Genomic DNA, 11,491 nt, shown 5'->3' on the forward strand with positions numbered 1-11,491 from the left:
ATCCTATTTTCTCTTATGTCCTAGAGGATACTGGGGTTCCATTTAGTACCATGGGGATGTACCAAAGCTCCCAAATCGGATGGGAGAGTGCTGAGGTTCCTGCAAAACTGATTGACCAAACTGAAAGTCCTCAGAGGCCAAAGTATCGAACTTGCAGAACTTAGCAAACGTGTTCGAACCAGACCAAGTAGCCGCTCGGCAGAGCTGTAAAGCCGAGACACCCCGGGCAGCCGCCCAGGAAGAACCCACCAACCTAGTAGAGTGGGCCTGTACAGATTTTGGAACCGGCACACCTGCCGTGGAATAAGCATGCTGGATAGTGAGCCTGATCCAGCGTGCAACTGTCTGCTTTGAAGCAGGACACCCAATTTTATTGGGATCATAGAGAACGAACAGCGAGTCAGATTTTCTGTGACGAGCTGTTCTCTTTATGTATACATTCAAAGCCCTCACAACATCCAAAGACTTTGAAGTAGCAGAAGTGTCGGTGATAACCGGAACCACAATAGGTTGGTTGATGTGAAACGCAGACACCACTTTCGGAAGAAATTGTTGACGAGTTTTGAGTTCAGCTCTCCTAATGGAAAATTAAATAGGGGCTTTTGTGAGACAAAGCCCCCAGCTCCGACACATGTCTTGCTGAAGCCAAGGCCAACAGTGTGACAGTCTTCCACGTAAGATATTTTACGTCCACCTCCTGTAATGGTTCAAACCAGTCCGATTGGAGGAACTGCAGCACCTAATTGAGATCCCAAGGTGCCGTGGGAGGCGCAAAGGGAGGTTGGATGCGCAGAACACCTTTCAAGAACATCTGGACCTCAGGGAGAGAAGCCAATTGTTTTTGAAAGAAAATGGACAAGGCAGAAATCTGTACTTTTATGGAGCCCAGACGTAGGCCCACATCCACACCTGCCTTAGAAAAAGCAGGAAACGTGCCAGGTGAAATTCTGCTGCAGAATAAGTTTTGCTATCATACCAAGAGACGTATTTCTTCCAAATAAAGTGGTAATGTTTAAACGCTACCCCCTTCCTGGCTTGGATCATAGTTGGGATAACTTTGTTAGGGATCCCTCTTCTGGCTAGAATCAGCCATTCAACTTCCCTGCCATCAAACGTAGCCATGGAAAGTCCTGATAGACGAGCAGGCCCTGTTGCAGAAGATCCTCGCGAAGAGGTAGAGGCCACAGATCTTTGAGGAGCATCTCCAGAAGGTCCGCATACCAGGCCCTTCTTGGCCAGTCCGGAACAATGAGTATTGCTTGACCCTTTTCCCTTTTTATTCTTTTTAGAATTCTTGGAATCAGTGGAAGAGGAGGAAACATGTACACCATCTGATAGACCCATGGAATCGTCAGAGCATCTACTGCCACTGCCTGTGGGTCTATCGACCTGGAACAATACCGCTCGAGCTTCTTGTTGAGACAAGAGGCCATCATGTTGATTTGTGGATATCCCCACCGACGTGTGAAGCATCTGAACACTTTTGGGTGAAGGCCCCACTCCCCCGGGTGCAGGTCGCGTCTGCTGAGGAAGTCTGCTTCCCAGTTGTCTACTCCCAGAATGAAGACCGCAGACAACGCCACAGCATTTTTTTCTGACCAGAGAATTCTTGACACCTCTGACATTGCTGCTCTGCTTTTCGTTCCGCCCTGTTGGTTTATGTACGTCACTGCCGTCACATTGTCCGACTGGACCTGAATGGCCCGATCATGAAGAAGATAAGAGGCCTGCAGAAGGGCGGTGTATATGGCCCTGAGTTCCAGAATGTTGATTGGAAGGATGACTTCCTGACTTGACCACCTTCCTTGAAACTGCACCCCCTGGGTGACTGCTCCCCAACCTCTGAGACTTGCGTCTGTGGTTAACAGGATCCAGTCCTGAATTCCAAACCTCTGACCCTCGATGAGGTAAGAAATCTGTAATCACCACGGAAGGCAGATCCTGGCTTTTGGCGACAGACGGATCCTCTGGTGCATGTGAAGATGCGATCCCGCCCATTTGTCCAACAGATTGAGCTAGAAGGGTCTTGTGTGAACTCTTCCGTATTGAAGCGCCTCGTAAGAGGCTACCATTTTCCCCAGAAGGCGAATGCATAGATGCACCGATATCCGGGTTGACTTCAGGACATTTTGAATCATCAACTGGATTACAAATGCCTTTTCCAACGGCATTTGTAATCCAGTTTCCCAGGAATGGGAAACTTCCGTGTTGGCTCCAGGTGAAGTTTTGTTGAGAGACCAATGCTGTCCAGCAACCTTTCCCTGGACGGCGCCTTTATCAGAAGATCTTCCAGGTACGGAATTATGTTCACACCCTGCTTGCGGAGTATAAACATCATCTCTGCCATCACTTTGGTGAACATCCTCGATGCCGTGGAGAGACCAAATGGCAGGGCCTGGAACTGGTAGTGACAGTCATGCAGTGCAAACCGTAGATAAGCCTGATGAGGCGGCCAGATTGGAATGTGAGGGTATGCATCATTGATATGCAGAGTCACTAGGAATTCCCCTTCCTCCAGACCTGAGATCACTGCTCTCAGAGACTCGATCTTGAACTTGAACACTTTTAAGAACGGATTCAAGGACTTGAGATTCAGAATTGGTCATACCGAACCGTCCGGTTTTGGTATTACAAACAAGTTGGAATAGTACCCCTTGTTGTGCAGATCAGGTGGAACTGAAACAATGACTTGAGTCTGTACCAGTTTTTGGATGGCCTGCTGTAAAGTTATACTTGCCTGAAACTGGTAAGTCTGATTTGAAGAATCTGTGAGGTGGGAGCTCTTGGAACTCCAGTCTGTAGCATGGGAAATAAGATCTATGACCCATGGATCCTGGCACGAACTTGACCAGATGTGACTGAAGAATTTTAGCCGGGCTCCCACCTGACAGTCCAACAGGCATCGCGGTCCACCGTCATGCTGAAGGCTTTGAGGAAGCAGAGCATGAGCTCTGTTCCTGAGCACCTGCATTTGCTGGTTTGCATGGTTTACCTCTTGCGCCTCTGGAGGCCGTAGAGGCACCTCTGGATTTTCCCTTACACTTGGCTGTCCAAAAGGACTGTAAATTTGAAGCTGAATAAGCTTTCCTGGCTGGGGGAGCTGCGGAAGGAAGATACGTAGACTTACCCGCAGTAGCTTTGGAGATCCATTTGTCTAGTCCGTCGCCAAACAAGGCCTCTCCTGTGAATGGTAGGCCTTCCACACCTTTCCTGGAGTCCGCATCAGCAGTCCACTGGTGAAGCCACAAACCCCTGCTTGCTGACACTGCCATAGCAGTGGTGTGTGCATTAAGCAAACCAATCTCTTTTATGGCTTCTACCATAAAGTTCGCAGAGTCCTGTATATGCTGCAGGAGTGAAACAACATACCCCCCTAGACAAGGAATCCAACCCCTCAATTAGGTTACCTGACCATTTAGCAATGGCTTTTGGGATCCACGTACATGCAATAGTGGCCACCCCAGTAGCTGTGTACAATGATTTGAGTGTAGCCTCAATTTTACGACCAACCATATCTTTTAGGGAGGCTGCACCAGGGACAGGCAATACAATTTTTCGTGACAGCCTAGAGACTGATGCGTCCACTATCGGTGGATTTTTCCTATCCTCCAGGGGAAAGGGAAAAGATGAGAGCAACCTTTTAGGGATTTGAAATTTCTTATCAGGATTAACCCATGGTTCTTCAAACAGGGTATTCAATTCCTTTGACGCAGGAAAAGTGACTGAGGACTTCTTTTTTACATTAAAATAAGTTTCCTCACACTCCTCTGTCGCCTTATCAGGAATTTGCAGAACATTTCTGATAGCCTCTATAAGAGCCTATATTCCCTGTTGCAGAGTAGCATCCCCCTCCCCCCTCTCCTCATCCACCTCACCCTCCTCTATGTCTCACCCGTCAGTGTCAGAGTCAGACTGCAGGATATGGGCCAGTGATCGTTTTTGCGGACAAATGGGAGGGGATTGAGACGCTGGTTTGGGGACTGAGTCTCTATTCATAAACTCATCCACAGTCTCTCTTAAGTATTGCGTCTCTTTCTCATTGCGGGACAGCTTTGTAGAAATATTTGAGATCATTCCCTTAATAGAATTAACCCACTCCGGTTCAACCCCGCTATTCTGGGAAGGTGCACTGCCCTGAGTACCCAGCAGTGAGCCCCCTGGGGAAGAGGAACACTCCGCTGTACAAGAAACACACTCTTTGCCTGACATAATGTGACAGCACACACACAGGAAAAGGTTAAGCACAATTAACCCACAAAGAGCCCTTCAGGGAGACACAGAGTTATTTGGAGCCAGCCCCCACCGCGCCCTAATCGCTAATGCCAAGCTTAGCTGGGTCGCAGACTAAGTACCCTGATAAGGGACTTACAGTAGTACACTAATAATCACTCCCCCCCTGCTGTGACCCCCTGGTACCACTGAGGTAATCTTGAGTCTCTCCGGAGGAGCTGCGCGTCCCTGTCAGCCAGCGTCTGTGTCCACTGTAAAGGAAAATGGCGCTGGCGAGCTGCTGGATCCGCTCATACTGAAGGCCCGCCCCTTCAATGGCATGCAGTCTTCCCGCTTTTTTTGTGCTGACTGAGGTAATCTGGTGCTTAAAATGGAAAGAAAACCGTTTTAAGGCTGTTTTTGCCAGTGTGGGTACTGTGTACAGTGTACTGAGACACAGCTGTGTACTGTGTCTGGAGACGCATTCCACCCCGGTTAGAAGCCGTGCGTCTCCGTTCCCTCATGCAGCTATAATGGCTGGCAACCCGCTAGCTGGGACGCCGGCTTAGTACTCGCCACTCTTCAATCTTCTGGCTCTGTTACGGGTGGCGGCGTGCTAGGGGAATGTACGCTCGCCGTGGTGGGGCTTGCGAATAGTTCCCTCAGGAGCTCAGTGTCCTGTCAGCGGGGAACGGGACCATTAATCCTTCAAGAGATTGGGCCCCCCCTCCCCCTAAGTCCCACGAAGCAGGCAGGCTGGTGCCAACCAGCCCTGCCTGAAAATAACAAACATATAAAATAAATGCAGAAAACTCTTTAGGAGCTTCCATAAGCATGACCGGCTCCTCCGGGCACATTTTCTAAACCAGGCATGTCCAAACTGGGGCCCTCCAGCTGTTGTGAAACTACATATCCCAGCATGCCCTGACGCAGTTTTGCTGTCAGAGAATGCTAAAGCTGTGTCAGGGCATGCTGGGATGTGTAGTTTCTCAACAGCTGGAGGGCCGCAGTTAGGACATGCCTGTTCTAAACTAAACCGAGTCTGGTAGGAGGGTCATAGAGTGAGGAGCCAGCCCACACTATCAAATTCTTAAAGTGCCCATGGCTCCTAGTGGACCCATCTTTACCCCATGGTACTAAATGGAACCCCAGTATCCTCTAGGATGTAAGAGAAATATAGATAAAAGTAATACTTACCTGCAGGAACCGGTGATCAGTGATCTGGTGAGGGCAGTTGGTCAGCTGATCGCTGTGCTCCTGCTGTCACCCCAGACGGAATAAAGTGATGCTGTGTAGCTGGCATTTTACTTTACCGCACTGGGGTCACAGCGGAGCACAGGTCAGGTAACTGTCTTCCCTTCTGGATCACCGACCACCGGTCCTAGCTGCAGATAAGTGTAAGTTAAACAATGGGGGGGTATGAATAGCATATGTGGCCAAATGCTCTGGGAACTGCGTTAAGAGTATTTGCAGGGACTGAGCTTTCTTGCACGCTCTGTCCCTGGATGTGATATATGATATATCCTTGCAATGTATTCAAATAACATATTGCGGATTTGGCCAAATTTATCAAATCATATCCGCATCCAAAATGCAGATTGTGACAAATTTGCCCATAAGAACCTTTGGACTTGCAGTGGGAAATAGTGTGGGGTACTACTTGGCAGTTGGCATAAACCCAAGAAGAACTATGCTGTGAAGGAATATGTGAAGGTGCCATGACAAAAGCAGGATGCCAGTAACAAGGCAACAGAGTTGGAGGGAAGGGGAAGGAGGTGAAAAAAAATTAATGGGATGCAGAGAGGAGGAAAAACTGGATGAGCAGCCAACCGACCATAGAAGGCATGAGGCAGCAAAAAACGGATTGGCTGGAGGAACATTAGTCACCACTGGGATTAAAAGCAAGGCAGACACTGATATTACAATGCTCACAGCACCCCCAACATTTCTTCCCCAGGCAGAAGAAGCAGAAACCGCATTTCCTGGTACTGAAAGAATGGGGCTTCATGGGGAATGTACAGAAGACTGGGGGCCTCCAGACTAAGGCATGGCTATGATCCCCATTGACCACAACAGAGAATGCAACAGGCAGTGTGATGGACCCACACTACCACTCTGTGAAGCGGAACAGCAACAATTACCAACACTGCCCCCAGCGTGGGCAAAACACTGTGGGTGTGGCAGTAGCCAGACCTTCTAGAACCGCCCGGCCATGACCATGGGAGTGGGTAAGATCCTGTGATTGGGCCACAAGGACAGATATTGGTTACCTCTGGGGCCGAGAAGTGCCACTCTGAGAAAGAGCCAAGGGAATATATGAAGTGGGTAAGGGGGCAGAAATATGTTTGAGGTACTGGATAGTAAGACTGAGGTAATGAGGATAAAAGTTGGGGGCTGTGGTATGTAGAATGGAGTTGTGACAATTTTACTGGTGATTCTCTTGTAGCCCCAGTGAAAACACCTTTTCTAAGCAGAGATGTTCTCCTTGTTACTGTCAGCATAACACGGCTGGTGAGGAGTTACAGTGATATGCGCATTGCAGGTAACAGTTGAGTATCCCTTATCCAAAATGCTTGGGACCAGAGGTATTTTGGATATCGGATTTTTCCGTATTTTGGAATAATTAGATACCATAATGAGATATCATGGTGATGGGACCTAAATCTATGCACAGAATGCATTTATGTTACATATACACCTTATACACACAGCCTGAAAGTAATTTTAGCCAATATTTTTTATAACTTTGTGCATTAAACAAAGTGTGTCTACATTCACACAATTCATTTATGTTTCATATACACCAGAGGTTCTCAAACTCGGTCCTCGGGGGCACACACAGTGCATGTTTTGCAGGTCTCCTCACAGAATCGCAAGTGAAATAATTAGCTCCACCTGTGGACCTTTTAAAATGTGTCAGTGAGTAATTAATGCACCTGTGCACCTGCTGGGTTACCTGCAAAACATGCACTGTGTGTGCCCCCGAGGACCGAGTTTGAGAACCTCTGATATACACCTTATATACACAGCCTGAAGGTCATTTAATACAATATTATTAATAACTTTGTGTATTAAACAAAGTTTGTGTACATTGAGCCATCAAAAAACAAAGGTTTCACTATCTCACTCTCACTCAAAAAAGTCTGTATTTTGGAATATTCCGTATTTCGGAATATTTGGATATGGGATACTCAACCTGTATAATAAACACCATACTGAGAAGGCTAGAAACTAACAGCTATGGTTTCTGTTACCTCTTCAACACACTCTAGCCACAATCTCCCAACTTCATTAAGACACTGCTTGATCTCTTGGTGCTGTGAAATTCATCTCTTGGAGTAATAATAATACTGTTGTATAAAATTTTATGAAATCTGATTAAAACCATCCGAAAAGTAAACTTCTGGAAAGTGCCTCTAATTATCTGTGTTATGTGATAATGGTGTTACACGTTGTGGCACAAGTTTTCTGGACTCAAGCTAATTTATCAAGATTAAAAGCTTATGAACTAGTACATATACATTTTAATTTGAAACCCATCCACCAGCACCACACCTATCCAATTCCAGGCCCATTATAATTGCTTTCCTGGTTTATTTTACCTATTTTATTTATGTATAGGGGTGCAAACTCTATGCCTTTCTAGAGCATGCCTGCTTTACTGTAGCTAGGGGACAATTATCCATCCTGAAGATTTGGATATTGACAAAAAACCTTTAGCATATATCTATATCTTTTGATTTACCGCGTAGCACGGCCAACCAGAAGATATAATTAATGACCTGCGGGAGCGCACGTTCTGTGCGATTTGTTGTTGCAATTAGCCTGGAAACAACAAATTCTGCCGATGTAAGGGGCCCTACACACTAGACGATGCGCCGCCGAGGTGCCCGACGGCCGATACGTCCGACGAGCAACCCGGCGGCGGGGGGGCAGTGACGGGGGGAGTGAAGTTTCTTCACTCCCCCCGTCACGCGGCTGCATTGAAGTGCAGGCAAATATGGACGAGATCGTCCATATTGGCCTGCATGCACAGCCGACGGGAGACCAGCGATGAACGAGCGCGGGGCCGCGCATCGTTCATCGCTGGAGTCTCCACACTGAAAGATATGAACGAGTTCTCGTTCATTTATGAACGAGATCGTTCATATCTTTCAGAATATCGGCATGTGTGTAGGGCCTATAATTTTGGTGTGTGCCCGGCCTAAGGAATACTTGTCTGTTATGGTAATACTATTTATTTCATATCCAAATCATATTTTTCTGGTTAAAATAATAACAAATTGCACACAAAAAAACGTATTGATTTATACCTATTAATATCAATTATGTCAGTTTCCAGCAGAACCTTGATAAGCAATACAAAACCTGAGGAATAAAGCAGGTTAAATGCGACTGTAGAAGTAATATATGCTTCATTTTTTCCAGGTGGCTTTCCAATCTAGACTGTGCGACAGCACAAAGATCAAGGAATATCATCCAGCCAATGTGCGCTACATGAGCCACATAGACGAGGAGGATTCAGATTCTGACGATGATACCACAGTATTATTCTCCATGCCATCCATGACATTAAGGGACAAAGGACCCTGACCATTTTTTGTCTGAGTGAAACTGAAAGCTGAAAGAATGCACCAATCCCCGCTGAATATACACTGCCTGAAAGAAAAAGCGGAAGGCGAAAGACAACCTTGGAATGCCTAATTAAGGAGCTGTCATCCTTCATTATTAATACTCTGTTGTTAATATTTAATGCTGTTAAACCGGAGCTTCTGACTGCAGCAGAACCGCAAGACATGCTGGGGTCATACCAGCTGCAAATCTCAGGACTGTAAATGTGGTGGCCTTACAAATGCAACCAGACGATTCTGGGAGGCACATGCCTAGCATGCTGTGATATAAACAATTAGTATTTATCTATACAAGTTCCTGAGACAAAACCGCCTTCTTCAACAAACACATACAGTCCTGTTATTGTTGGAAATAGATAGACAATGCTGATCTACTCGTTTTCAGGGAGGGAAATAAAACTGGATACATGTTCTTCATATCTAGGACTGCTGTGCTTTTATGAGTTCACTGATGATTTGCATGATTAAACAGTTTAAATGTAATTGTCTCATTACATGGAAAGGATCTGTTAAATAAGTTAATTTGGACAGAGAGATAATGCAAGCACAATTGTAACTTCTTGTCTGTTTTTCTTTGGAAGTCGCACCTAACAAAGAAAATTTGGATTCACATAGTTATGATCGATACCTTTATCGCAATGTCAGGAAACGTAAGTCTCTAATCAGAAGGTAAAAAAGGTAACTATTGATTTCCCATAATCCTCTCCTGATGCTCTGTGCTTCTGTCAGCTGCACTCACTTCCCATTCACTGCCTTACATAGAGCTACCACCTTTTCATTTTCAGATTCCCGGACATGGGGCATAACCAGAGGCGTGGGCAAAACCGCAGCAGGGTTCCAAACTAATTTTTTTTTGCCAGATTTCAGGCCATTTTCTTAATACTCTAATAATAAAAAAAAAACCCTCATACCTCCTTATATGGCTCAGATCCCATTTATTTGCCTCAGAGGCCCCTAATGCCACTTTATATGCCACTAGTGCCTATGCCCCCCAGAGCACCTCCATACCCCTTTAAACATACCTCCCAACTGTCCCGATTTTCGCGGGACAGTCCCGTTTTTTGGGGACTGCCTCGCTGTCCCACCCGCAGGCCGCAGTGTCCCGCGGTGGGGGGGGGGGGGGGGGGGGGGGAGGCAGTTGGGAGGCTCATGCACTCGCTGCCCTGCTTAGCGTCTATTCACTGGAGTCAGAGAGAGAGGGGGCATGCCAGCGGCTAACAGAGTGCTGGGCATGCCCCCTCAGTGATGAAAACGGGGGTGTAACTCGCGATCGCGGGTCCTCCCATGAAGCCATGCCCTTTTCTCAGGCCACACCCCTTTTCGGGAGCGTGCGCGGCGTGTCCCTCTTTAGAGAAATTAAAAGTTGGGAGGTATGCTTTAAAGCGTACTTGCCGACTCTCCCGGAATGGCCAAGAGGCTCCCGAAAAACAGGTGGCGCTCCCGGCGACCCAGAAAAGTCGGCAATTCTCCCAGCCGGCAGCCAAGCTCCCGCACCCCTAGGAAAAACGTTCATAGAGCCCTCACATTCGTGACCCCCGCTGGTAATCTCGACATAGTGTAGCGGGGGCGGAGCCACAGTGACACGATCTTGCAGTCACGCAACCTGCTCCTCTCCATCACGCCTCCCTTGCTGCATCACGCCCCCTGCTCCTCCCCATGACACGCCCCCCTATGCTGCGCCATGCCCCTTGCTAAGACGACCTGGCTGCCTCATCTGGGAGGAGGCAGCCAGAATGTCGGCAACTATGCTCTAAAGGCCCCTAATGCCAGGGCCCCCTCATGAATCCCAGTTGAATGGTAATCCTATAGATTGTAAGTTTGCGAGCAGGGCCTTCCTACCTCTATGACTGCTTGTTATCACCCAGTTTGTTATATCATTGTTATTTCCAATTGTAAAGCGCAACGGAATTTGCTGCGCTATATAAGAAATTGTTAATAAATAAATAAATAATCCGAGTGTACGCTGTACACCATTTACTTTAACTCACCTGCCTTTAAAACAGTGCTCTGCATCTGCATTATCATTTATGCATGCAATGTTATGGAGGGGAAACAAGGCATTGTGCTTCATTCAAGTAGCCATAACTGTTATAAAAGCCTCTTCATGAATGATATTTTTAGGAGATAACTGTACAAAGTAGTTGCATATGATTGCATTTGCTCCACAAAAAGGTTCATTTTAGTGCAAAATTGCTAAACTGTGCACATACAGAACCTGAATCTTTGTTTACCTGCGACCTCTTGCATTTGAGTTGCAACAGGAGTATTAACATGCAAGTACAGTATCTGCAAGTTAAGCATGTTTTTGAGATACATCTTATTCTGAATTACATAAATCTTAAAATATGTTCTCTACATGAAATAAATATCGCACCTCGATAAACTGGGGGCAAGTTAATGTACATTATTGATGTATTTTTACTTTTCACGAATCTTTACAATAGATTTAAAGGTAACATATCTTAAAATGTGCAATTCATAATATCGAAATCCAGATAGACATATATTTAGTCATTTGCTAACAGGGCATCTGTACACTCACCTCTAAATCAGACATACAGTAAACTATATATATTATGTTGCCCCATCTAAGATTTTGCAGTATATGCTGTACACTCTAGTATAGCATTTACAGTATAGCATAGTTCTCA

At 46.3% G+C, this 11,491-nt stretch overlaps 1 protein-coding gene across 3 annotated transcripts in view; it reads left to right on the plus strand.

The window, feature by feature from the left end:
• The window catches only part of LOC135048735 (uncharacterized), a 1,076,079-nt gene extending 1,065,237 nt beyond the window's left edge, over positions 1–10,842 (plus strand). For all 3 annotated transcript variants that reach the window (XM_063955577.1, XM_063955578.1, XM_063955576.1), the window contains one exon: positions 8,638–10,842. In XM_063955577.1, coding sequence (XP_063811647.1) covers positions 8,638–8,802 — 165 coding nt within the window. In that variant the 3' untranslated portion in view covers positions 8,803–10,842. The remainder of the gene's footprint in view (positions 1–8,637) is intronic.
• Positions 10,843–11,491: the final 649 nt, after the last annotated feature.

This window comes from Pseudophryne corroboree, chromosome 2 (assembly GCF_028390025.1).
Source record: "Pseudophryne corroboree isolate aPseCor3 chromosome 2, aPseCor3.hap2, whole genome shotgun sequence".
In the NCBI taxonomy this organism is placed as follows: domain Eukaryota; kingdom Metazoa; phylum Chordata; class Amphibia; order Anura; family Myobatrachidae; genus Pseudophryne; species Pseudophryne corroboree.